This window comes from Hypomesus transpacificus, chromosome 21 (assembly GCF_021917145.1).
Source record: "Hypomesus transpacificus isolate Combined female chromosome 21, fHypTra1, whole genome shotgun sequence".
Lineage (NCBI taxonomy): Eukaryota > Metazoa > Chordata > Actinopteri > Osmeriformes > Osmeridae > Hypomesus > Hypomesus transpacificus.
The window spans coordinates 1,215,323-1,242,294 of NC_061080.1; the positions used below are offsets into that span (position 1 = coordinate 1,215,323).

General features: G+C 47.1%; 3 protein-coding genes across 3 annotated transcripts; all 3 read right to left on the reverse strand.

The window, feature by feature from the left end:
- Window positions 1–778: 778 nt before the first annotated feature.
- Window positions 779–11,114, reverse strand: srp68 (signal recognition particle 68). The gene is made up of 16 exons (XM_047044123.1): window positions 10,994–11,114; window positions 10,542–10,608; window positions 10,297–10,410; window positions 8,666–8,861; window positions 8,347–8,429; window positions 8,125–8,234; window positions 7,958–8,040; window positions 7,729–7,869; window positions 5,612–5,710; window positions 5,404–5,468; window positions 5,114–5,267; window positions 4,765–4,859; window positions 3,733–3,862; window positions 3,365–3,440; window positions 3,079–3,131; window positions 779–2,353 (listed from the first exon to the last, which is right to left on the reverse strand). Exons 1-16 carry the CDS (start codon window positions 11,076–11,078, stop codon window positions 2,126–2,128), a joined length of 1,779 nt encoding a protein of 592 aa, XP_046900079.1. The 5' UTR covers window positions 11,079–11,114; the 3' UTR covers window positions 779–2,125.
- A 156-nt stretch (window positions 11,115–11,270) lies between these two features.
- polg2 (polymerase (DNA directed), gamma 2, accessory subunit) lies at window positions 11,271–14,209 on the reverse strand. The gene is made up of 8 exons (XM_047043981.1): window positions 13,468–14,209; window positions 13,272–13,377; window positions 13,008–13,113; window positions 12,528–12,713; window positions 12,289–12,429; window positions 11,898–11,978; window positions 11,699–11,799; window positions 11,271–11,553 (listed from the first exon to the last, which is right to left on the reverse strand). Exons 1-8 carry the CDS (start codon window positions 13,949–13,951, stop codon window positions 11,388–11,390), a joined length of 1,371 nt encoding a protein of 456 aa, XP_046899937.1. The 5' UTR covers window positions 13,952–14,209; the 3' UTR covers window positions 11,271–11,387.
- A 224-nt stretch (window positions 14,210–14,433) lies between these two features.
- Window positions 14,434–20,494, reverse strand: LOC124483483 (probable ATP-dependent RNA helicase DDX5). Its single transcript, XM_047043958.1, has 13 exons — window positions 20,251–20,494; window positions 19,429–19,606; window positions 19,248–19,344; window positions 19,010–19,143; window positions 18,840–18,905; window positions 18,594–18,735; window positions 18,210–18,370; window positions 17,772–17,944; window positions 17,535–17,645; window positions 17,385–17,446; window positions 17,227–17,286; window positions 15,450–15,665; window positions 14,434–15,225 (listed from the first exon to the last, which is right to left on the reverse strand). Exons 1-13 carry the CDS (start codon window positions 20,292–20,294, stop codon window positions 14,795–14,797), a joined length of 1,875 nt encoding a protein of 624 aa, XP_046899914.1. The 5' UTR covers window positions 20,295–20,494; the 3' UTR covers window positions 14,434–14,794.
- Window positions 20,495–26,972: the final 6,478 nt, after the last annotated feature.

Sequence of the window (26,972 nt, forward strand, 5' to 3'; positions counted from 1 at the left end):
TACACAGACAGAGACATCTGTAGGTTAGGACGTGACGCCATGGTTGTCTCGTTTGAGGAAGAAACGTTTGTTGATGGAGGGTATAGGTTGGTCAAAAGGTCGCAGGTTCACATCCTCCCTGGATTGTATCTTGCTTTAATAGAAAAACATCAGCTAAATTTATCAAAGACATTATATTTTAGGATGAACATATCTGACTCATGACCATTTCACCCTGCACTTCCATACACATAAAGATGAACTAATTATGAAAACAGACGATCTCACGATTCGACAGGTGTCTGGAGTAAAGTGGAATGTGTCCTCTAAGAGCCAGTAATGACAGAGCTTCACAACAGACACCAACTTAATACTTCAGCTAGGAATGCTGGGATTTTATACAACAGTTATCCCTCGTCTTATTGGCTAAGAGGTGCAGCGCTAGCATGTAGCAAATTTACCACACCCAAGGGAGTGGAAACAACAAACAATATACATATCATACTCACACGCCCAACACAGGTATCCCATACACTTCTCACACACCCACACACTCGAGAAAGACAGCACCCAGAGATCACACACCTTTGCGTCTGTGGTCATGGGCTGAGACGGGGCTGGCTTCAGAAGTACAGTATCTGATTAGAAGATGCCTTTCAGGATTTCATGACATCACAGGAGTTCACGAGGCCACAACAATGCCATTCATATTCACATCACACGTAAGGCTGCACAATTTCTCTCTCAACAGGAAAACGAAAACAGATTGTGATAGCGGAATAAAAGGACAACAGTCATGTTTGGCGCAAATGTGTCTCGTTTAATTAGAAGCCTGGAAACCAAATCATCTCGTCATTTTTAATCCTTTTTCATTCTTTCGGTATATATATATTTCATTGTTTCTCACGTTTACAGAAATCATTCTCTTGGGCTTCTTCGGGTTTTTAATGTGTGGAACTAACACACATCTGAACCCAAACCCTGTTTAATATATCCCAATGTGAAGGAAAAAATAATTAACAAATTAATTAATAAGACTAAAAAGGACTATTAAGGACAAGAATTAGTCACATGAAAAACAAACAAAAACAACAACTTAAAAACGTTGGTTTCTAGAGACAGGACAAGAGGCTGAACAGATGTAAACCTGTACATCTTGAGTCAGATGGCAGATTCAGATGTGAGATGAAACTAACTGGCTTCGGTACAGAACAGGCCGCTCGGTGACAGTGCACGTAGGCTGCCTTTGGCTCCACCTAAAAATCAGTTTGATGTAAGCAGATTTTCGTATGCTGGATTAACGCTGTGTATCATCGAAGGGTTGGTGGGGGGGGGAAATAAAAACAATTGGTCAACGAAAGACTTTTAACTGCTGTCCCCATTACGGTCATTTTCATTGGCATAAAATGGCCTGACTTAATTGGCCCCTAAATGTATATTGAAGTGTAAGTTGTAAAAAAACAAAAAAAAAACAAGTGTAGTCAAATGAACTACCATCTAACCTAATATGTAATAATGTAATTAACATTACAATCAGTACATAGGTCTGGTGCTTTCACTGGCATGCTGGATAACAAGACAAACGGGCTAGATTCGAGCTTTAGGCCGGAGTAAAACTCAAACCAAAAGAAAGGAGCAAACATTCAGGCAGTTCAGGACACTTGATATTGTTTGTCCCACTGTGATTCTGTGCTCTGTGATGAAAAAACCTGGCTTGGTAGTGGTGTTGTCTACTGTCCCCTGTGATGGTAGGACGATCCCTAAAAACCTGCAGACACCGTTCACACTGTGTTCAGGTGGCATTCCAGGAAACGCTTGCTCCCTCCCTCCCTCATCCATACTCGCATCCAGATTAGGCGCTTTTAGAGTTAAGGTAATAAAAAACTAAAAAATATTCCAGGGCCACTATATTATCCTTTTATTCCCCCTCTGTAAAGGAGGCTAGGGTGTGTTTTGTGTGTGTGTGTGCGTATATATGCTTGTTTGTGTGTCTGTAGGCTGTATGAGTTTCCAGACACGGAAATGTCTAGAACCTGGGGTTTCAGTGGTGTTTCCACAGCTCAGATGGAGAGGGAGCCCCTATCCTAGTAACCCATGCAGCCTGATTACAAATCAATGGGGGCCCTATGGAAGCCTGGAGACCGATTTAGCTTCCGAACCCAAAGATGCCCTTGATGTAGCCGGTCAGGCCGCCCTTGCCCTTCTGCTCCACCTTGTCGTCGAGGGGCGGGAAGGCCACGTGGTTCAGCGCCAGGTCGAAGAAGAGGGGCTTACAGGGGATTGGCTGGAAGTCAGGTGGGAACTCGACCAGATTGGGCTGCTTTCCGACGAGGGCGGGGTCCAGGCGGAAGGTCTCCAGGCGCTCAGACAGGGGCTGAATGGAAGAGAGAGAGAGAGAGAAGGAAATAAAGACCAAAACAGGGCCTGACACAAGTACATACTTTGGAAGTTTGCCGTTCAATATTTGTTGTCAATATTCAGTAGGTTTAAACAAGTTACATTCATACACATGTCCTGAATGGATTCCAGTTAGCTCATGTACAACATACACTCTAGGTACCACAGACACAGTCAGGCAAATATTCCTTAGATTAGCATGACATAGAAATGCAAGGAATCCCATGTGTAGTTTGTGCATGCATCTACCTCACATCAGTCAGTCTGCTAGGCAGCATTCCCCTTTCAGTCACCTGCTGTCTACAGTACAAATGGCAGTAGTACCGGTACCTTTCAGTCATTCCAGTCTCCTGGTATGGTACTGAACCAGGGCCCATTTCCAATTACAACCCCCATAACCCCTGACTGTGTTTTATGGTGTCGCCATCATGGGAAGATGAGAATGGAGAAATGAAAATGACTAGAAATAAAGTATATATGCAGAGTACGGATTGTTTATATGTACACTTAATAAACACAGTCGCTGTCGAAGTTCTGGAACAGTGACTTTTCAAGATAGGGTGGTTCTGGGACGTTGATTGAATGGTGTGTTTCTGGGGAAGTTCATTGAATGGTAACTTAAAGAGTGTGCGTTTCTGGAATCGTGGTTTAACGACTTCCTGTGGTGAAGAACGACTTCCTGTGGTGAAGCTCTTCTCCTACCGTGTTGTCTTTGATCTGCTGCTGGGGGGGGACCTCCGGTGCATCGCCCGTGTCTACAACACAAACACACACCGTCAGCGGCACACACACACACACACACACACACACACACACACACACACACACACACACACACCTATGATCATACCACAGACAGCTACTGTGTACACAGACCCATGGTTTTGTGTGATCGGCAACGCAGAGCAGTCACACAGGCGACAGTAAACGGACCCACGGTAAACATTTCACGGCTCAGTAAGATGTCGGATGTTTTGGCTTCACCCACCTAAGATGGCCGCCGCCTGGAGGGAGTATTTCTCAGCGTTGACCTCGGCAATCAGCTCCTGCACATCTGGGAGATCCTGGAGGATAAAAAAAAGGGAACCATTTTTGAAAGGAAAGCGTTATTTGCGGAATAGGTCCAAGAGTTTCTGCTTGTACATTCTGTGGGGCAATCCACCGTTCGTCCCCTCCTAACGTCAGCCTGTTGGTCTGCATGCCTGGTCCAAATGTCGGCCTCCAGTGGACCCAAAAGCGATTCCCACTGTATTTTGCAGTTCCCACTTGCGTGGAGCTACGAGCGCGTTTCAAGATGGGCCCTCGCAAACAGGGGCTGGGGGGGTGAAAGGTCGGAAGGGAACGGGCCTCTGGTACCTTGAGGCTGTTGTTGAGGCTCTTGGCCTTGGACTGGACCTCATGGGCGTACTTCAGTACCCTCTCGTACAGGACCAGCGCCTCGCTCCACTTCTTCACCAGCACGTAGGACTGGGCTATGTAGAAACACCTGAGGGAGGACCAGGGGTTAAAGGTGACTGGGCTATGTAGAAACACCTGAGGGAGGACCAGGGGTTAAAGGGACTGGGCTATGTAGAAACACCTGAGGGAGGACCAGGGGTTAAAGGGACTGGGCTGTGTAGAAACACCTGAAGGAGGACCAGGGGTTAAAGGGACTGGGCTGTGTAGAAACACCTGAGGGAGGACCAGGGGTTAAAGGGACTGGGCTATGTAGAAACACCTGAGGGAGGACCAGGGGTTAAAGGGACTGGGCTATGTAGAAACACCTGAGGGAGGACCAGGGGTTAAAGGGACTGGGCTATGTAGAAACACCTGAGGGAGGACCAGGGGTTAAAGGGACTGGGCTATGTAGAAACACCTGAAGGAGGACCAGGGGTTAAAGGGACTGGGCTGTGTAGAAACACCTGAAGGAGGACCAGGGGTTAAAGGGACTGGGCTGTGTAGAAACACCTGAGGGAGGACCAGGGGTTAAAGGGACTGGGCTATGTAGAAACACCTGAGGGAGGACCAGGGGTTAAAGGGACTGGGCTATGTAGAAACACCTGAGGGAGGACCAGGGGTTAAAGGGACTGGGCTATGTAGAAACACCTGAAGGAGGACCAGGGGTTAAAGGGACTGGGCTGTGTAGAAACACCTGAAGGAGGACCAGGGGTTAAAGGGACTGGGCTATGTAGAAACACCTGAGGGAGGACCAGGGGTTAAAGGGACTGGGCTATGTAGAAACACCTGAGGGGAGGACCAGGGGTTAAAGGGACTGGGCTATGTAGAAACACCTGAGGGAGGACCAGGGGTTAAAGGGACATGGGGACGCACTGACGCCGCGTACACGGTGGGACATCTGACGAAGGGGCTGCAGGATGTCACCGTGTGTGTGTGTGTGAGAACTCTGACCTGTAGGCCTTGTAGACGAGCATCTTGAGGGCCACCTCCTTCTGGAAGGTGTGATCCTCCTCCAGGCCCTGCAGGGCGGCCAGCTCGGCCAGACTCTGGACAAGACAGGACGACACAGACGGGAATATACACTACTTATGAGACCACACACACACAGACACGAGTGAGACTATGATTCCCGAGGACTCTCCACAGTATATGACCTCTGATAATACACTGAAGTCCTAAAGCAGCATCCTCCATTAAAACAGGCTCCCTGCAGGTGAACCAGATGGGTTTTACCGAACCAAACACACAGCGGTGACTAGGTGTGTTTGGTGGGGTACGCGAGCTGTGTGTGTGTGAGTACCTGCAGGATGATGTCGTAAAGGCGGATGAGGTCTTGGGGCCGCGGCCCCCTCTTGTTCTCGTCCGTCTGGGTCTCCTTGAGCTGGGCCTGCAGCACGTGGGCCATGCTCTCGTTCCTCTTCACCACCGTCCACAGCTTGATGTAGGTCAGGTAGCTGCACGCAAAACACACACATTTCACGATGGACGGAAAATGCGCGAGGTACAGATTGTGTCGCAACGACATGTGGACTCATGGATTCCGCCTCCACCAACCAACCAACGAACAACACACACACACAGTCCGCCTACCTATGCAGGAACTGCAGGTTGGACACCTTCCCACCGTCAGCATCAGGGCCTCTCTCTCTCTGCTTCTGCAGGGCGGAAACAAACAACACCGGTCAGCCTGATTAAGACTGGACAAACAAAAAAAACATTTCTAAAACGCTTCTAAAATTCGAAAACTAAAACGATGGTCGTCTGTAACCATGACGACGCCGGCGTTTCACCCCCTCACCGCCTCAGCCTTCAGCTCCTCCCTCACGGCCTGGATGGTCTCTCTGCACTCGGCCAGCAGGGTCTCGTACAGGCTCTCCTTGGTCTCCTCATTGGCCGCCTGGACATAGCCGCACAGGAAGAATACAACATGACGCATTGCTAATCTGTGCACAAAGATGCGGAAAAGGATCCTTGTACAATGTATTGGCAGGTAGTGTACTTTGTATTGTGCCTAAGAGAAAGGGGGGGCACGCCTACCATGCTTGCTCTGACTCACAAGTACATTTATCTATAGTAGGTGTGATTGGGTATTAAACATCTATTGTGATGAAAATACAAGTTACTAACTCAACCTACTCTGGTGTCGAAACAATGACGTTGCGCTTTAGCATGTTCTGTAAGGAAACAAGTAATGTCGTTTAGTCGGGACAGGCCCAGGAATGCCACAGAAAGACGACACAGAAGAATTCTTGGGAGGGAAAGCCTTGTGGTTCTTTGTGATCGTCGACCAGAGACATTTCTGCTCGGCAACCGCCAATTAAGTTATTATGTTAGCCCGCTAGGATGCTGAACTGACGATATACACATGAATGGGCTTTCCAATACACTGCTGACACATTAAGCAGTACAAATATTACGACGCAAACAAATTCAGGTCAACAAGCTGACAATGTCCACACAACTCAAGCAAAGAATGTGTTCACAAATCATTTGACAAATTCTACAAACGTTATCATTAAATAACATTTGACAATATAACTCGTGCTTTAGACGGCTCGACTAAGGGGTACATGCAGCTTAGGAATGTGATGGTGCCGGGGAGGCGGAACGATGCAGTCAGACAGGTTGGCGAAACTCATTCCTACAGTATAGTAATGAAGGCCTCTAGTGATACTGTGCTTAAGAGACCATGAACAGACCTCCTGTTCTGTCCCACACACACACAGGTAGGTATGGAGGTTATCCTATGATCTTAGCACTGTTAATAACCAGTCCCATGGACACTATGTTCACAAATAAAATGTGATAACCTGGGATATGGGAGTTGGAGTAATGAGTCTTTCATGCATTCCATCTTTCAGGAAGGCATCAGTCACACAAAAAAACTGTTACCGACTTACGTTATGACTGAAGTTACTACTTACTAATATTGATTCCTTACATACTTCAAAAGATGCATCATGACTACTTGTCATGCACCTTCCAGAGTAGTAAAAGAAACAGTGAACCAATTATGTGTTGTGAAAACAAAATGACAAAAACTCCAGGAACATTCCGGGCAGGGCTAGTTATTAATGGACGGGCTATGAAGCTAATCTCCCCCCCCCCCCCCCCCAGCGGGGCGATGTCAGAGGGTGGCAGACGATCGTGCGCCAACACCCTAGTAACGCCTAGAGAGACTGGTGGAACCTGTTAGGTCCTTTCTGTTGCAAGGGAGGGGGCCGAGAGAGAGAGACCCAGAGAGGGGTGTGTGTGTGGGTGGGGGGGGGGGGTGAGAGATTAGCTTCATTGCAACCTGGTAACACCAACTGTTACCAGGTAGCAAGACGATACAAAGAACCTGTCCTTAAAAAAACTGATACCATGGCTAGCGGCGATGCTAATTGCTCCACAGACGCGGCTGGGTGTAGCCTGTGTGAGGTGAAATATCTAGAAAGCATTTGTGCTGCATTCCAGAGCCGTGAGTGGCAGTAGGTGGACCGGCTGGGTGTGTCTCTCTGGGCTCGGCTACCTAGCCTAAGGGGCGGAGCACCAGGACATAACGAGGCAGAACTGCCAGAGAGCCATGGTTGAGGTTTTGAGTGGTGACAGAGGGGGCCACCTGCTGGAAGTCAGGCGACAGAATCTACATCTGCTTTCATAACATCAGACACAGTTGTGCAAGTTGAATGGTGTCAAGACCACACTAAGCCTATGCGTTGCTTTTGCAGTACAATTATTTAAAAAAAGAATTTTCCACCGAGGTATCTGTTTTACTGCATTTTAAGGGTCCTCTGTGTCATCTTGTGTGCATACGTGTCGGTGTCTGGGATTGGATTAGTTCAAATACAGTACAACATAATTAGTTGCTCATCTCTGTGTGTGTGCCTCTGTGTGTATGTATGTGTGTGTGTGTGCCTGTTTCGGGTCACCCACCTGGGCAATGGCCGCCTCGTTGTCCGCCAAGCCGAGGAGGAAGATGCGGGCCTTGTCGATCTTGACGGGCACCGAGCGTCCTCGCCACTCCACCTCGCTCATGGAGGCGGCCTGCTTGGCTCTCGTCTGAGTGATGAGGGCCTGGAGGGACACAAAAGACACTCAACATGGGACGCACAGGGAAACGAACGGCGGGTGACAACGTAGACCGGCAGCCATGTTTGCAGACCTCCAGCTTCTCAGCCATCATGCCTCCGCCTCCTCCCGCAGCCAGACGCATCTGCATCAGGTCGTTGATGGCATTCTGGTCGCCTGGAGATGGAGAGGGAAGGGGTTGGAAATGAGGGGAGGCACAGGGGAGGGTGTGTATTTGTGTGTGTGTTGGTGTGCACTCACCGATGTTGTAAGCGCAGTAGCGGATGTTGGGGGAGATCTCCTCCACGCGCTGGTGATACAGCACGGCCAGCTCCTCGGTGAAGGCACTGGCCAGTTTCTCATAGATGGTCCTGTCACACACGGCGTTGGACATTAAGGGCAACACGGAGCTTCGCTCAACGTCCATGGGAAAACAACAGGCACTAAGGGAGGGGCGAACTCGAGAAGGTTCCGGTGACTCACTTGCACTTGTTGAAGGCTTCCATGGCAGCCTTCCATTCCTGCATCTCGAACTGGACCATGCCTGTCAGGTAGGAGGTGTAGGCCTGCAAACAACACAACGGATAACCCACTTTCAGTCAATGTTTTTTTTTGGTCAACATAAAAAAATGTATATATATATATATATATATATATATGTCAAACAAAATCTTTCTTCAATTGCTCATTAAAAGGTTACACAAAACACTTGGCATCTATTTGTCCCCGATAACAGTCAAGTGAACTTAAACTATCCACATTCTCCTATAGAGCATTCCCCTCCGAGGTGTGGGCTCCGTACCTGAGCCTCCAGCTTGGTCTTGGCGTCCACGCGGGGGCTGTCGCACAGCTTCTCCAGCCTCTCGCCGTGCTTGGCCGCCTTGCGCAGCCGCGACAGCAGGTGGAAGCGTTTGCGCGGCTCCGTGTTGGCCTCCTGCTTCAGCTGCATGGCGTAGCTCCACGCCCGCTCCGCCTCCATCAGGACCAGGAGGAGGTATCTGGGGGGGGGGGGGGGGGGGGGGGGGGGGGGGAGAGTGTGTCAGAGTGGGAATCAGAGTGTTCCATTGAAGCCGATGACAACCGTGCTCTCCATTCCGGCTAGCATCCCGTTTCTATGCCTAGCCACTGCACTTCAGCACTAAAGGGGGATGGCATTATTCCATTTACATAGACATTTAGCTTCCATCTTCCTTACTCCCCAAGCAATTGGTGGGTAAGAGTAGGCATCTTGATGAAGGGAATAATACAGTTAAGTTGAATTACAATGGAATTTCCTTTCCTAACCCAGTTAACCTAACATGATTGGATTGGTTGACCTGGACTTTCAGAATGCAACCCCAGTGTTTCCTGTGAGAGAAGAGTAGCCTGGTACCATCCAGACTTTTGGACATTTTAGTATGGAGTTAGATTAGTTTCATAATTCAAACAAACAAACGCAACACGATTCAAACAAATTTAACACGATCCAAACAAACGTAACACGATTCATACAAACATAACACGATTCAAACAAACAAACGTAACACGATTCAAACAAACGTAACACGATTCACAAATGTATTTCGTGATTCACAATTGTAACGCGATTCACAAATAAATGACCCTATTACATTCGTTTGCAACCTGACAAACACAAGTTACAAATCCCTGCATTCGTTGGTGTGAATCCTTGCATTCGTTCGTGTGGATTTTTGGAACTTTCCTGACGCGCTTTGATCCACAAATGCATTTTTTCTAAAAGATATCCTCAGCAGCCTATCAGGTCGTCTCTTCCAATTTTAGCCAATCACATTAACGTGTCTATGTGGACTTCAACAACCTGCCATAATGACGGACATCGTCTCCTTCAGATCATGAGCAATGTCGTCTGGTTGCATGTAGGTGAAATATTGCTTGTTAATCTTATTAAACCGATGATCATACCTGATTAAATATTGTTGAGAATGGCAGGATTCATGTTTAGTCATTTTCCGTGTTTCCTAGGCTAACGCAGAGCCCGTCTACCCATATTAGACATTCTCCGGTGATTGGCTAAAATTGGAAGAGACGACCTGATAGGCTGCTGAGGATATCTTTTAGAAAAAATGCATTTGTGGATCAAAGCGCGTCAGGAAAGTTCCAAAAATCCACACGAACGAATGCAAGGATTCACACCAACGAATGCAGGGATTTGTAACTTGTGTTTGTCAGGTTGCAAACGAATGTAATAGGGTCATTTATTTGTGAATCGCGTTACATTTGTGAATCACGAAATACATTTGTGAATCGTGTTACGTTTGTTTGTTTGAATCGTGTTATGTTTGTATGAATCGTGTTACGTTTGTTTGAATCGTGTTGCGTTTGTTTGTTTGAATTATGAAACTAATCTAACTCCATATTTTAGACACTCGTTCGCTAAACTTGTCGTTCCTTGGTGGAAGGGGGCAAGGTTACCTGTTGTCAGAGATCATCTCCTGAGTAATTTTCTTCCCAGTGAACTTGTGTCTGTTGCCCAACTTGAAGCCCAGCGTCTTACGCAGACGACGCATGCGGCGAGAGCAGTAACCCCTGTGAACAGCGAACATATGGATGATGACGATTATAGGACAGAATAGTATTCTATGTTAAACCATGTGGCTAGTTAATTAGCATAAGTGATGTGTCAATATCAGATGGGTCAATGGTGTCCCATCCATCACCTGTATCTCTGGTAATCTCCATGTCTCAGGCCGTGCTGCTGCTGGGATTCCTTGATGACCTGCAGAACTGCAAGCCGTGGTTAAGGAGCAGGAAACGACACACATGGGACGTTGGCAGAATATAAATTTGAGGCTCAATAATTTACAGTACAACCTACAAAACTAGTATGCTATTACTTAGAGTTGAAATCAATGAATGGCGGTGTATACCGTCTATAAGCAATATTTTACCATTTAATCGCTGACAATTATTTGTTAGGCATTCTCTATAATCCTCTTTTCATGACAGCAAATGACACGTAACCCTATGCAGCCCACTAGCCGTCCGGCATGAACACAACTAGCCTTCCGCGCTAGCTAGCCTAGCTTAGCAGGTCTCTCTGCCATGAGTCAAGCTTTCGCTCAAATATATATTTCTTGACCACATATACATATTTTTTGTGAAAGGATACTTTCCAGTCCAAGTCCGTCCGGTGAATTTTCTTTATTGTCTTCCATGGTTGATATTTTAGATTCGTTATGCTTGTCTGATGACATTTTCCTGCTAACGGCACACTACTGGACTGAGTGCTCCGGAAATACTTTGAGAAGCCGAGGGAGGAGTTTATCCCTGCAATGTGATGTGTCCTGTGATGTGTTTTTAATTGCAACGTTGACACTTTTGTTTGATTAAAAATCATTACATATATTATTTTTGTTTGATAATAACCACAAATACTGGGTGAAAAATTAGAAACAACTTCCAATTTATTAAAATGCACAAAATAGTTTGAGGTATGTCTACAAAGCACCGACAATCTTTTCCACTGCGCCCACTTCTCCTGGACCTCCAGTTTTGGGTCTTCTTCAGATGTTATCCGCTGCAGATATGTATCTAGACACAAAGTCCTTGACCTCCGAGATGTGCATGGTCTCCTTGACGGTGGTGTCCCGGCTGCGTACCTGCACAAGGCCGCTCTCCAGAGTGTTCTCACCGATCACCACGCTGAAGAGCACCCCCATCTCATCGTACCTGGACAGGCAGACATATCACATACTCACAATGGGTCATAAACCACACTAGTTCCCTTTTTCATTTCCATGACGAGGGTACAGAAATGGATTCAAACTGTATTTACTGAAATGCCGAATCCTGAATAAACAACATTGCGTTTTACTTGGTGTTCAGCTGCTCCAAGGAGCTTGGCATAGCTTCCAGGTATCCAGGCCATGCTGAGATTCCATCTTCCAGAAACTCTTGTAGCAAGCCTTCACACACCTGCAAGAAAGTGATATGGCGGTGGGTGTAAACAGAGTTTACCTCAGATCAATTCGACCCAACGTCCTAAGCTTCTTAACACCTCAGCAGCTTCTCACCTGTCTTCGTTCCACTGTGGCTCCCCTTCCCATGTCTAAAGCCACTTTTACTGGAGCCAACACCGGATGCAGCTTCAAAACCTTTAAAGGATAACAGTAGGAGCAGGAACATACTGTATTAATACCCTCGGTTCCAATGAAGACACTGAATGAACACATTTGAATGAATTAATTCCTACTGACATTTTTCTGTTGAATCTGGGTATGGGGTGCAACAAGGGCAGTAGGTCATGGGTATGTTGTTTGGCTGTGTTGTTTAGCATTTTGCATTGTGTGTTTAATGTATGGCGTGAACCGTTTAGTCTGTATGATTATCTAGCTGCAGAACCAGTTGCCTTTTGGGGACATAAATAAATAAATGATGAACGATGATTTAAAGAGACACGCTCACCTTTCTCTGCAGTAGTTTCTGCTTGCTGTCAACTTTATCAACCTGCTGTAGTGAGTTGTACATGTACGCCAGCAGTCCCCGGTCCATGTTGCCTGTCACTGAGAGGACATGAGGCACCACGGACTTCCTTCCATCACGACACTGTGTGTGTCAGAGACAGAGAAATAAGTGTTTCGCTATACCAATAGGGGCATTGGTAGGCAACCCAATGAACTGGTCCCACGAGGCCTGGAACTCACGTGGAGTTTAGTGCGAGAGCCGCCGTGTGTCTGCAGCAGCTGCGTGTCTCCCAGGCTCAGCAGCGTCTCCAGGGGCTGAGGGCCCCATGGAAAACCGTAGACGATCTTGACGCCACGAGACGCCCCACCGCCCAGCTCTTCCTCGGTTACGTCGCCGCTGCTGAAGTCTGACGGGCCGAGGGCAAACTGAGTGGTGGGACGGAGTGAGGGGATGGGTGGAGGATGAGATTTCATACGACTGTTTCATTGGGATATGTCCAGTTTTGACTGCAGTGCAGTACTGGACGCCGCATTAAACGTCGAGAGAACTGTCAGACTGGTGGGTTTGTCATAACAATTTATGTCTCCTTTTACCCAAAGCAAATTTTTCAACCTGCGACTGCGGATTTGAACCCGCGACCTCTTGATCTGCAGTCAAGTTCTCTAACCACTGATACGCAGAGCTAGGCTAGGATGACACCCCCCCCCAGAGTGGCCCACCTTCCTCCACCACTGCAGTCTCTGGCGCGCCCAGTAGTCCAGCCACTGGGAGGAGGTGCGGGGACTGCAGAACCAAGCCAGCGAGGACTGGGTGACCTCAGCTGGGCTAGAGCGGAGCACAGATACAGGTAAACATGGACGCCAAGTACTCATGTTCAGCTAAAGCAACGACCTGATGTACTGACAGTGAACAGCGTAAGAGGAGGTGGGGATTTGATTAGTCGTCAAGCTCAGCCAATCAGCTGCAGGAGGATGAAGCCTCACCAACCAGGTGCATCTGAGGGCTGCAGGCACAGTCCCGCCTCTGCTAGGCCAAAAGGAAGCCTTCTGTTTACCAGCTCCAATAAGGACACATACTGTTCCAATGCACCTGTTGAACACAGAATATTAACCATGGCATGAAAATACATAAATCTGTCATTATGGCATGACCAGGCACTGTATGTTATCACCTAGTTACCTTGGAGAAGACTTGTTCGGGCAGAGTAATGGCTCTGAAATCGCATATTTAGCTGCTGAACAAGTTGGTCCTTGCTCAGTTCTCTCTGGTTCAGCACTTCTTGTATGGCTTGACTGTCAACGACTTTAAACGGTCCTTCCCTGCTGGTGTGTAGAGTGCTTATGCCAAACACTTGTGCCCTGGAACTCACCACTGAGTTCCACCATTGCTCCAGTATGTTCTTCCTCAGTTCCATTCCAAGAGGTCCATAAACGCAGGCTGCGCCACGCTGAAAGGAATCTTTCTGAACCTGACCAGACGCGATGTAAAACCTCGCCGTACATAGTTTCAACAATGTTTCAATGCGGTCTGAATCTTCAGCGTGAGACCCTGCTGCAGAACTGTGGTCCCTGCCTCGCTGCAGAGCGAGGGCTATCCGGTCCAGTGACGTTTTAGGCATATTCTCATTTTTTAAGATAAGTCTTCTTACACAGTAAGTGAACATGCTTAATGGCCCTTCAACAATCCTTGAAAAGTTATATTCAACCACGCAGGCAGACAGAACAAACGTTTAGGTTACGCTTACTTACTAGCTAGTTAACGTGCAGCCATGACAGCATTGTATTCCTGAAGCTTCCATCACGTTTGATGCGATAAAAAATACAGGAAATTAATATATTTGCCTGGTATGTACAAGTTCTGAGAGTAATACTTTCGCAACATCATAACATTCAACTGGAGATTTTCAAACATGTGTGACAAGTCCCGGATATGAAAGTACAATATCCGGGTTATGGCCCGTTTCAGCAAATAACTTACATAGACTGTGCTTCTATACTCTGTAGTGTTTGTTTTGATCTAGTTATATCTATATTTTTTAGCCAACCCTTACAACACCATAAATGGTCTTATAGTTAGAGATTTTATTTAACTTAATTTTGTTTATCCAAAACTTTCCCACAAAAAACAGACAATTATTATTATTTTTTTTTACTTTATTTGAAGGGCCATGCATGTCTTTCACGTTGGCTCTTCATAAACATATCACGTTAAACATACCAAACTCAATCTGTGCATTACCTAGTAAAAATAAATTACTGAGGAATGTGACAAATATAAACAGTCAAAGAGCAGTGCAACAATCACAATTGCACTTAGAGCCACCAAGGGCCCCTTGTTTATAATGCTTGGGTTACTGAATAATTCCGACCCTGCTGTAAGCAAAAAAAGTTAAACAGTACAAAGGATAATAACAATAATTATAACAATAACAATAAACATATCATTATATAAGAATCAAGGACAATAGAAACAAAAAAGGTGGTTTTCGTGTATTGTGTGTTACTATCTACAATGGAAAGGGGGGTGGCATAGGGTAAGGTACCATGGGTGGTGGGGGTGGTGGTTGTTGGGTCTGTTGCGGCGGCTGAGCTGTGAAGGGGAACTGAGCGTGGCTCATTCCATTCTGGGAGGCCACCTGAGCGCCAGCAAAGGGCGGAGCCTGGAAGCTCTGCCCACCAAAAGCACCCACCTGACTGGCAACGCCAAAGCTTGCCTGTCCGTTGCCGCCGTAGCTGTTGCCGTAGCTACTGTTAGAGCTACTGCTGTTACCCCCGTAGCCGCTGCCATTTTGGGTTTTGGTGCCGAACGCACTTTTTGGTCCACTAGAGAACCCCCTATCGCTGTCCCTGTAACCACCACCGAAATCCCTCCTTCCCCCGGAATACCTATCCCGCCGGTCATCCTTGTAGCCACCTCTTCCCCCCCGTCCTCCACGACCTGGGAGAGAAACACAAGACAAGCGAGGTTGACAACATCGGACAATATGGGAACAGGTTTCGAGTGAGAATAAACAACAGTGGGGTCTTCGTATCACGATGACAAATCTGGGAGCAATGACTCGGCCGACGCTCGCGACATCACGCGTGCGAGAACAAGGCGGTCGCGAACCACCGTGTGTGGATGTGTGGGGAGAACCAGCGTTTCACCGCTGGGATTCTTACCTCCGTCCCCCATCTGGAGCAGCTTGGGGTTGATGGCCTGGTTGGCCTCGCGGAGCACAGCGATCAGGTCGCTGGCCTGTTTCATGTTGTTGGGGGTGAAGAAGGTGTAGGCCGTGCCCGTTTTTTGACTGCGGGCCGTGCGTCCAATGCGGTGGATATAGTCCTCAGAGGAGTTAGGGTAGTCATAATTGATGACAAATTTCACATCCTCCACATCTGTAAAGTGTTGCAGTGTGGCAAAAAGGGAAAGCCACAGGGGTTTTGCACACCACAACAGCCAAATCAAAGGGAGAAGTTAGCAATGACGACAGCTGGGGGGGGGGGAAGGAAGTGGATAGTAAAAGCTGCGCTGCGAAAAAGACCAAGGTGTTACAACAACACATCCGAGAATATGCGCTACTCCTTGGGAATACCACTGTGGGAAGAGAGCAACGATGCACACTCCGTTTGCTTACCATATCAAAACAAAAACAAAACAATCCTATAAAAAAATATATATATAGAAAAAAAAAGGCTTTCGCCCTCCCCTTTTTAAGCAGGGAAGGAGAGAACTGGGATTTGAAGTCTTACCATTAAGGAGTATGCATTCACTAGTCCTTTCCCAATGCAGCGAACTCCCCCACAAATTGTCAAGTGACATCCAGGAGCTTCTACGCAGTAGGGCCGCTATGTGCACTGGAGCCTCCTCGTGTGCCAATATTCGACCGTTCAGTGGGTATGGTTTCTGAAGGTCCTTTTTGTTTGTTTTTCAGTACACACTCATAAGAAGCTTGCTTATAAAGGCCACACTGCACGTCTTGCCAAGACCGAATAGACCATGAACTAATTTGAGGGGGGACCCCCCCCCAAAAAAAGCAAAAAGAAGGCCCAAGTATTGACCCCTGTGGGACACCTCAAAGAGCATCCCCCCCATCAGTCTCGTCTAGGCAAGATATCCCCAGAAGCCAGTGTTCACTTGAGAAAATGTCTCTCGTTGGCAGGTCTCGACATGACTTTAAAAAGCAGGCGAGGGAGGAACTTTTTTTGAGCTCTCTTATATTCACTTTCTCTAGTTGTGCCCCCCCTTCCCCTTAAAACACATGTGCCAGTTCTTACCAATTTCAGTAACACCACCAAAAAAAAAAAAAAGAGAAAAGGAAATACGTTGAAAACTGCTCTCTCCATTTCCAAAAGAAAACCCAGCGCTTTTGAGTGAGGGGGGAAAGAATAACAACAGATAGCTCTGACAGCTCTGCGAACACCCATGCTTTTGGGGTAGAAGCTCCGCAAGTAGCAGAATGGTTCCAAATCTCAAACCAGTGACTTGCAATACAGTGCTCTCTACAAAACAAGCATGCAAGGCAAATGTCACAGCGCCAAGCTTTTCCGTCTTATTTTTATGTTTGTTTTACGTTTGAGTTGGAAGCCGTTGGCTGGATGAATGGCATTTGTCAGGTAAATCCATGGACAGAGAACAGGTGTGTATCATTAAAAACCGACCTATCAGAAACAAAGGCTGAGCCACACCGCCTTTTGAAGATAACTGGCACACAAGAAACCTTCACCTCTCTAGGCCCACTGGGTGGCAAGCCAGTGGGGCACTTCCAATATGTCCTCCTTCTCCCTCTCGAGGCCTGGATGTGTCATGCCTAGGCCCTGCCACAAAGACTGCACCTTTAGGTGAGAAAAACTCAGAAAATGCATAGAGAAGTTAAAGAAAGCAAAACCACTTTCTTTAAATAAGTGAAACATTGAGGTAAATAACAACCAGTGCAGACTAATCCCGAGCCATACTGACCTAGGCCGCGAGAGGCCACGTCTGTTGCAATTAAGATGGGTGCCTTGCCGTACTTGAACTCTGCAAGGGGAAAAGGAGAGGAGATTGATTTGAAGGTTCGTCGTTCTTCGTTTGTTAAGAGATTTGTTATTGAATAACTTTTGACACATGTTTCATACCATTGAGAACCCAGTCCCTCTCCTGTTGGCTCTTGTCTCCATGAATGCCCATGGCTGGCCACCTGGAACACACGCAACAAGCGAGTTTAGTCAAGATTCTCACGTCGGCGGCAACGCGTGCAAGTTATTCCTGGGTGCGGAGGTCCATACCCGTCTCGTCTCATCCTTCGGGTGATCTCGTCGCAACGCCTCTTGGTCTCCACAAAGATGATGGTCTTGTTCTCCTTCTCGCTCATGATCTCCTCCAGCAGTCGGAGAAGTCTGGATACCGGGCAGAGGAGACGGTTCAAAACCTCAACTTCAGAAGCATTAGCTTACTTTTCTTTTTTTTCCTTGGGTCAGATGAAAAGACACAGGAGTTCCACCAGCGATGAGTCGGCCACTCACTTGTCCTCCTTCTCCATGTCGTTGCACACGTCCACGATCTGCAGGATGTTGTGGTTGGCGCTCAGCTGCAGGGCGCCCACGTTGATCTGCACGTACTCCTTCAGGAAGTCCTCCGCCAGCTGGCGCACCTCCTTGGGCCAGGTGGCGCTCCACATCAGGGTCTGCCTGTCGGGCTGGGAGAGGAGAGGCAGAGAGAGAGGAGGCAGAGAGAGAGGAGAGGCAGAGAGAGGAGAGGCAGAGCGAGAGAGAGGAGAGGTAGAGAGAGAGACAGAGAGAGAGAGACAGCGAAAGAGCGAGAGGTTACTTGGGCCAGGTGCCATGCCAGTTTGAACATCCCGTCAGATTCAAGCCATGACTCGTAGTCTCAAGAGGCAGGAAAACAAAGCCTTCACTCTCATCACACATTCTCTGGCTGTGAAAGGAAGACGTGGCGCGTACCCTGATCTGGTCCACGATCTTGCGGATCTGGGGCTCGAAGCCCATGTCCAGCATGCGGTCAGCCTCGTCCAGGACCAGGTAGGTGCAGCGGCGCAGGTTGGTCTTCCCCGCTTCCAGGAAGTCAATGAGACGCCCGGGGGTGGCGATGCAGATCTCCACACCTGCAAACGCCAACGTCACATGAAGACACCGTCAGATAAACCCCACCCGACGACGACGACACATAAAAGAACGCTTACCGACACGCAAACGCGACGAGAACAAACCAGGCTCTTGCCCGTCACGTCTTAAACGTTTGTCGTTCAGGCGTCAATCGGCGGACCGAAAGGAAATGTCCTCGTAAGCAGAGGTCAAGAAAGCCAAGGTGTAGTGCCGCCCCCGTACCTCTCTCCAGGTCTCTGAGCTGGGGGCCTTTGGGGGCTCCTCCGTAGATGCAGGTGGTCTTGAGGCGAGACGCCCTGCCGTACTCTGCAGCCACCTGCTGCACCTGCTGGGCCAACTCACGGGTGGGAGCCAGAACCAGGCACTGGAAGGAGAGAGATGTCCATCACAGGAGGATGGGGGTTAAAGCCTTGAACACCGAAAGAGAGGGTGTGTATGTGTTTGTTTTGTCATCTCTAATGTGCTTACAATAGGTCCATCCCCATGCTCCAGGAATGGCTGGTGTTGAATGTGCACGATTGCAGGCAGCAGGTACTAAAAAGAGAATGGAAGGCTTTAGGAAACACACATTCACTGATGGCACAACAGCATAGCCAGAACCCTGCATCTTTCAGTTGTTCCAGTTGGAGGTCACTTACTGCAAGAGTTTTGCCAGACCCTGTCTGAGCAATGCCAACCATGTCTTTGCCACTCAGGGCCAGAGGCCAACCCTGGGACTGAATAGGGGTTGGCTCAGACCAGTTTAACTTATTGATCACATCCATCACATAACCTGAAAAATGACAAGGTAGAGTCAATGTCTCATTTCTGAGAAAGATGTGTACACACACACACACACAAGTATTGTTTATAAATGACAGAGAAGATTGCACTCACTTGGAAACTGGGCCTCGTTAAATTTTATAATGGGTTTGGGGCAATCCCTGCCCTTCACTGTGACTTCTTTGGTTCTGCGGAATAGCTCCACCTCTTGCTGCAATTGAAGGTAATGAGGTTATTTACAGCGAACCATGTACGCATGCAAAACCAATCATCCACTACACAGAAGGAAGCTTACAGGCTGTCTGCGGGTGACTTCTGGGTGCTCCTGATAAAAGTTCTTCTGGAATTTAGGAAGTTCATCAAGGTTCCAGTGTTTTTTGCGAAGCCTTTCACCAGGGTTACCAAACTTTCCTTGTGAAGGTCCGCCTCTATTTCCTCCACCCCCACCGCCAAAACGAGGTGCGCCACCATACCTATAGAAAGGGAGGAAATCAAGTCAGAATTGCGAAACGTTTCTGGGAATAATGCTCAATAGTTTAAAGAAGACTAGATTAGCTGGATAGCAAAATGTATATAAACCAGACCGTGTAAGAGCGGAAATATTGCGTCATCTATCTTGAAAACAACAACAACACTGACCGGATTTTGTAGCACATATTTAGGCTAGAGTATTAAGACCACGTAATGACCGTATCAACTGATAACGAAGCAAAATATTAACTTGTTAAAACGACAATAAGCACGAAATGCTATCCATTTTCTGCGTCATGTTTCTACTATAGTAGCAATTACCTAACACATGCAGAGCTGCCATTTTAATTCCAACCGGCAAGGCAACATAAAACGACAACTAGACGGCATTTTGGATTTAAATATTTTTCTTGTTTGTTAAAGGCGAGCTCAATATTACTAGTTACCAATCCATAAAAATACCTTTGCCGTTTCATTTGTTGTAAACTTTACCAAGGCCAGGATTTGGCTAGCTAGACAGCTGGGGTAAATAGCCGTAGTTAGCTAACTAGCCCTAGCCTCCATTATCAGATCGTAGATGGAATGCTAGTTACGTAGCTAGCTGGCTAGCGACCTAGAATTTCACTTGAATTTCAATTGCACTTACCCTCTGTCTCTACTTCCACGGTCTCTGTCAGAAAATCCAGGCATAGCAGAAAGGAATATGAAAGTATTCAAATGGAGAGTGCGATAATGGAATATGTAGTTCTCGTATTGCGCCGATGTATACGTATGAAAAAAAGAGTAACTATTGAAGTGCGCACTGGAAAAACAAGAGAAAATGCCGGCGGTCAAAAGTCTGTCAGAGCAGCTAGCGGATGCGAAAATGTTTAGGACATACCACTTTATGTTGGGTATCAAGGCGCCTGTCCTGGAACTACATCTTCTCCCTGTAACAGTCATACAAGGAAAATATCTCTTCAACTTAATAATAATTTTTCAGTCAAGTGGGTCAACGAATAAAATAAAATGTATTGCCCTTATTAAAAGAAATATACCATGAATCACTAGCAGAAGCGCAAATGATTTTATGATCATAGCCTACGTGGAACTATTTTCAGTGAGACCCAGGTGGAGAAGCACCATTTTATACAACAAGCGTCGGACTTCAAATAGTTCAACCAGAGCCATACAACATGGCTTTGTGTTCAACGATCGATCAGTTTATAATATAAATACGAAAATATCTAGTTAGATTTTAGTGGCAGTAATGTCAGTTAAGAAGGCCAAACAATTGAACTGACAAGAATCATGTAAGTTGAAAATCCCCACGAATTTATACGACTCGTCGTCACATGGTGCTTCCGGAAACAAATAGTCCGTTTTCATCCAATCAAAAAGCATAAAACATGTGATCAGGTTGTTACACAGTCTTGGCATAGACGCACACTAGGGTTTCCATACTATTACATACCCAACCCTGTTCCGGGAGAGTTATCTACCAGTAGGTTTTCGCTCCAACACTAATCTAGCATAACTGATTTTAATAATGAGCGGATTGATCAGGTGACTAGTGTTGAATGAGGTTAAATAAGTGTGGTTGGAGCCAAAATCAACAGGTAGCCTAGGTAGCTCTCCAGGAACAGGTTGGAGACCCCTGATTTATACAGAAAAAATTGACACGGCCATTCATTTGATACTGTACTTTGATACTGTACCTGGACAAAATGGAGACATTCACACTAACACTCTCACTTTCGCTAATTGTCCCTACATTGCTCTCTCTCTATCTCTCTATCTCTTGGTCTCTCTCTTTCTTGGTCTCTCTCTCTCTCATGGTCTCTCTCTCTTGGTCTCTCTCTCTCTCTCTCTTGGTCTCTCTCTCTCTCCTGGTCTCTCTCTTGGTCTCTCTCTCTTGGTCTCTCTCCTGGTCTCTCTCTCTTGGTGTCTCTCTTGGTCTCTCTCTCTTGGTCTCTCTCTCTTTTGGTCTCTCTCTTGGTCTCTCTCTCTCTCTCTTGGTCTCTCTCTTGGTCTCTCTCTCTTGGTCTCTCTCTCTGAGGTTGTGAAGGGATCCTCCAGTCCACCGGTATTGCCCGCCGACTGTCTGAGGCTGGACCACGGTTCTTACTACCAGGTAAGGTATGAGTGCGTGCAAGTGTGTGTGGGCACATGTGGGACCACATATACCATGTAGGCAAGCAAATACTACAAACTGGAAAGGGAAACAACCAACCACACTGGAGCAGTACAGAGAGGTTTGCAACCCCCACACAGAATCTTTCTACCAACCTGGTCCCTGAAGTCCCTGCAGTCCATGATCCTTAGTCCTTGAATATGGTGACATTCTCCTCACTGTCTCTTAGCTGGTGGATAAACCTAGATTCGTGTTAGCATGTGAACCGCAGGATAAGTTGCAACACACACACACACACTCAGTGGCGGACTGTTGATTAGCTGAGCTTTAAAAGACATGTCAGACGGATGTTTAACACCACCATGTTTTCTGGCAGCTGTGGTGTGTCCTTTGTTTGCCCACAAGGGGGCACTGTTCAACAGCATGACTTCCTGCCAGCATTGCAATTATCTCAGTTCATCATGGCTAACACATTGTTCGCGTTCTGTCCACACCTCTGCTTCTGCCCCATATTCTTTAGTTTCTCCCACTCTCCCATCCACCTAAGGTCAGTAAACAAGAATAATTGGCTTGTTTTGTTCTGGAGAGGATGACCTATTGTCTGGTACACCAGAGCTTTCGTAACAACAGGGACTCCTGTACTGGTGGTGTTAACTTACAGTACCCGCCACTGTGTACGACAACTGTACATTCCTGGGGTAATCTCCAGGGAAACGTGATCTACAGTAGCCTGTTGGCGCTGTGGAACCTTGTATCTGTATTTATGTAATCAGCATCAATGTTAGAATTAAGACTTTCATATAATTAATGTAGTTAATGTAATTACACGTTTATGGCTTTAAAAGTAATCCAAGTCCTCCCTGCTCACTTATACGCCCAACCAGTCATAAAAGTTGGCTATCATAAAAAGAAAAGAAATGTTGTGCGTTGTATAAAAAGTTGAACTTTCTTCCGTCCGTCATCTGCCACTTGTCCGGGGATCGGGTCGCGGGGGCAGCGACCTAAGCAGGGAGGCCCAGACTTCCCTCCCCCCGGCCACTTCCACCAGCTCTTCCTGGGGGACCCCGAGGCGTTCCCAGGCCAGCCGAGAGACATAGTCCCTCCAGCGTGTCCTGGGTCTTCCCCGGGGCCTCTTCCCAGTGGGACGTGAACTTTCTTTTAACTTTAATAAACGTACTCGAGTGAATAGATGAAGGGATTCATCTTTATACCTTTATCTGACTGATTCACAACCAGGGCCGGATTAACAATTTTCTGTGTCCTGGGGAACTAGGCTCAAGGCCCATTACGTGGCGTTCATAAGTCATTTTAGTTGACATTGTCCAGGGGCCCTTAGATGTCATGTGCCCCTGGGCAAGAGCCTAGTTGCCCTAATGGTTAATCCGGCCCTGTTCACAACCTTTAGGTTTTATAGATTCAGATGGTGCTAGCAGTATTTGCTTGTGGAGGGTGTTCTCCTCCCTAAGGCCAGAACAGCACGCAGTATCCCAGCCAGCAAAGTGCTCTCAAAATATTCACCAAGGCTGGGAAATTGATAGCCTTAGCTTCTAAACGGTCTTGGATGGAGATGGTCAGAGAAAAAGCTGGCGAACGACTCTAAATAAATAAAAAAGCAAGAAATAAATATTTGTTCAATTAGAAGGTTCCCCTGAAAAAGGCCTCCAAACACAAAAATAAGGTTCCAGATACAATCAGTTTCACCTTCTAAAATGAAAGGTTCCATTGAGCAACTTTATAGAGGGTTTGTCTATTGGATTTGTATGTATTCTGAAGGGGTCTAAAGAGCACCATACATTTTGATGTGCATGACATGCTTGCCTTTCATTGGACATGCAGTGACACTACTAGAAAACAATACTGCTATAAAATACTAAAGTGACGAATGTTCTCACACAGAAACCATAGGTCGTCTTTTAATCACATTCGAAGGCATATTTTTCTCCAAACTACATTTTACAGTCTGTTGTCGGCTCCTCGCAGTGTCAGACTTGATTCCCGTCAACCTAAACCACAGTTTTATCAGAGCTTGTGAAAAGGAAATGTCATCACCATGTTCATGGATGGAATGGTGTTGAAACGCAACTACTCACTGTGCAGTCGTCCTTGTTCTATATAGAATTGGGACCGAGAAGTCTGTTTGTCGTCGTCCTAGATTGGGCTAGCTCGAGTTACGTGGGATTGACGTGAGCGGGCAGGTGCGGCTGCATTATTGAACACCTCTGTCTAAGCTCCAGGTAGGTCCCTCGTCTCCACTGACTCACTGAGAAGCTGAGGACCTCGCTAAGGACCTGAAAGTAAGCCAGGAAACGGTACAAGCTCGGTATCTAGGAGGAACTGACCTCATAGTCTTTAACCAGGCCTCACTCAGTCCCTGGTGTACTGTAGAACCTCTTCAGGATCAACAGAAGGTAATCGTATATGTGTTGACATTTTCCAAGTTCCAATCTTTTGGGGGCAAAGCATTGTTTGTTTTTGGCTGGTGTGGTAGTTTAGTTGGATAATATGTACAAGCATACTTCTTTGTGAATGCCTGTGTGAGGGGAGGCTGTTTGGGCATCTCAGAACATGTGTAACCACTGTGGCTATAGTGGAGAGAGATGGAGGCATCCCCAAGTCCCAGTGCCTCACTGCAGTGCTTCAGAGAACAGAAAGGCGTGTGCATCAGAGAGAGCGAGAGATGGGAGAGGGAGATGGGCAAAAGAGGAAGAGATGGAGGGGCAGAGAGAGAGAGAGAGAGAGAGAGAGAAAGGTGAGAGCTGTCTTATTAATTTAAGAAGGACAGGATTTATTAGCCTTGTAGGAATACTGCTGGGTAAATACACACACACACACAGTCAGGGAAGACTGGTGGACGGTCAAGGCAGGTGCTGAAATAGCAGGTAGCAGAGACAGATGAAGCTGCTACTTTAAGCACTGGGACATAATACTGTGTGTGTTTCTACGTGCACGCATGTGCTGGTTTATGAGTACCCGTTGTGTGTGTGTGTGTGTATGTGTGTGTGTGTGTGTGTGCATGGCCTAGTTGTGCAGCATGGAGATGGAGAGCCCTTAGCAGCATCAGGAGGAAGCTTCTGTCATTGACAAAGCTGGTTTACAGAATGAGGTCAGATAAACAAAGACTGGGATCCCCTACAAACCTGATGTATGTCTAGAGAAACAAGCTATTCTACGTCTAGCATTTAGTTTGATCAAGCACTGGTGAAGATATTCATATATATACGGTGTGTGCAATGGAATATTTGGCGTTTTTAGTCACTAAGTTAGCCCCTGTCAATGTAGCCGTAGTCCCAGTAGTGAACGTGTTTATCAAAAGTTAGCCAATCCTTAGGTTCCCAGATGGGTATCTGATATCCCTCTCACTTTCCCTCTCCTTTCTCTACTCCTCCCAATCTTCTCTCTCCACCCCGTCCTTCCTCCTCTCACTCCATTCTTCACCCCCCTCTCCCTGCTCCCTCTCTCCCTCTCTCCACCCCGTCCTTCCTCCTCTCACTCCATTCTTCACCCCCCTCTCCCTGCTCCCTCTCTCCCTCTCTCCACCCTCTCGATCCTTCCTTTCTCCTTCCTCTCTCTCCCTCCTCCGCCCTCCTGTCGGCTTCCTCTCCACAGACAGAGAAGAGGGCATATGTGTGGGTGCCGGAACTCAGCGTGAAGCTCGTTCTGCTGGAGGACTGGGGTGTGTGTGCGTGTGGAGGGATGGAGGGATGGATGGAGTGGGGCTCTTTGTGGCCTCAAGTCTACCTACTTGTGGAGCTGTACAGTTGTGATGAAAACACACGCGCGGCAGACGCTAGCTTCTGAAAAGCCCTCGAAAGGACTGAAGAGGGGACGATGATTGTTGTTCATCAATGTGGAACAGAGGTCTGGCGTTTCGTGGAGTGGCACAGTGGAAACGTCATGCTAAGTCCCCGTATTTTTAGAGGTTGTATGCTATTGTTAGTTTGGCTTGTTAATAAACTTTCAGTTATGGTTAAATATTGGCAAGCTTACTCGTCAGATATACAAGACCATCTTTGATCTCACCACACAGGCCTCTGCATTGCCATGCAGCCGGTCATCTGAGCTCCAGTACAAGATAGGATCTAGCTAGCCGAACTCCCCTCATCAGTTATCTAGCACTAGCACTGTCTGACTGATGTGTAGCTAATAAAGGGTTGTTGCTATCGATTGCCAGGGCGGCCCAGTGATGGGACGGGCCTTTGACAGATCCGTCCAGCAGTTTGTTTTAGATCTAATCAGGAAGCGTAGCTTCAGGGAACAGGCCACGGCCGATAACACAGATAATGACCAAGAACGTATTACATATGCTTCTCCATTTGCACAAGCAAGCTAGTGGGTCTGGCATACAGTACGGTAGTCCATTTAAGTACATACATACTTGTTTCGTCTCTTTGTGTCAGCCTATAGAGTTTGGGTGCTTGGAACAGTTCAAGTTATGTTAAACTCCTCCATGCAGCTAAATATGTTTTTACTGTACTGTATGTACTGAGTATGAAGAAACACATTAGTATTGCCTTTGAGTCTGCCCACAAGACCGATTATTGACTCTATTTTGCTCCATTCTAACACAATCACTCAATGTCTGTGTGTGTGTGTGTCTGTGTGTGTGTGTGTGTAATTCTAAGGCCGATATTACTCTGCCCGTACCCTGCTGATCCTACTACTTTACGCTCCTGACTGAAACTGCAGCTTTGATTGGATTAGAGCAGCTTGGTGTGGTATGGGATGCTAATGAGTCTCTCCTCAGCTTCCCAGCTCCGCTCCCCCTCCGTTTCTGTGTTCTCTGGCCTCTCCCCTACCCTATTCTCCTTTCCTCTCTTCTCCTCTCCTCTACCCTATCCTCCTTTCCTCTCCTCTACCCCTCCTCTCCTCTACCCTATCCTCCTTTCCTTTCCTCTCCTCTACCCCTCCTCTCCTCTACCCCTCCTCTCCCCTACCCTATCCTCCTTTCCTCTCTTCTCCTCTACCCCTCCTCTCCTCTACCCCTCCTCTCCTCTGCTCCACACTGCCCTCCTCTCCTTGGTAAAAAATATATTAGCTCCCAAGTCATAAGTGTGCTGTTGTGGGTTGAGGGTTTCGGGAAAGTGTGTGTTTGTCTGTTTATATAATGGGGCTGTGTGTCTGTGTTTGCATATAGTCTGTGTGCGTGTGATGAAAGCTGTACACCAACCTAAAGTATAATGATAAAACGTTTTGACAGGCTGTCCAGTAAAGTTACCATTCGGTGAGAGAGCGTGTCATCTCCCTGTTGTCTAGCA

Coding starts and splice junctions, on each gene's coding strand:
- polg2 (XM_047043981.1), bottom strand. CDS start 13,951: ATGTTCACTTACTGTGTAAGAAGACTTATCTTAAAAAATGAGAATATG. Junction 12,714..13,007: donor GACTGCAGTGGTGGAGGAAG/GTGGGCCACTCT, acceptor CCCACCACTCAG/TTTGCCCTCGGCCCGTCAGA. Junction 11,554..11,698: donor TTGGAGCAGCTGAACACCAA/GTAAAACGCAAT, acceptor CTGCCTGTCCAG/GTACGATGAGATGGGGGTGC.
- srp68 (XM_047044123.1), bottom strand. CDS start 11,078: ATGTCATCAGACAAGCATAACGAATCTAAAATATCAACCATGGAAGAC. Junction 8,430..8,665: donor AGACCAAGCTGGAGGCTCAG/GTACGGAGCCCA, acceptor TGTTGTTTGCAG/GCCTACACCTCCTACCTGAC. Junction 8,041..8,124: donor CTACTGCGCTTACAACATCG/GTGAGTGCACAC, acceptor CTCCATCTCCAG/GCGACCAGAATGCCATCAAC.
- LOC124483483 (XM_047043958.1), bottom strand. CDS start 20,294: ATGCCTGGATTTTCTGACAGAGACCGTGGAAGTAGAGACAGAGG. Junction 19,144..19,247: donor TAACGAGGCCCAGTTTCCAA/GTGAGTGCAATC, acceptor GTCATTTTTCAG/GTTATGTGATGGATGTGATC. Junction 18,371..18,593: donor GCTCAGAGACCTGGAGAGAG/GTACGGGGGCGG, acceptor TGGCGTTTGCAG/GTGTGGAGATCTGCATCGCC.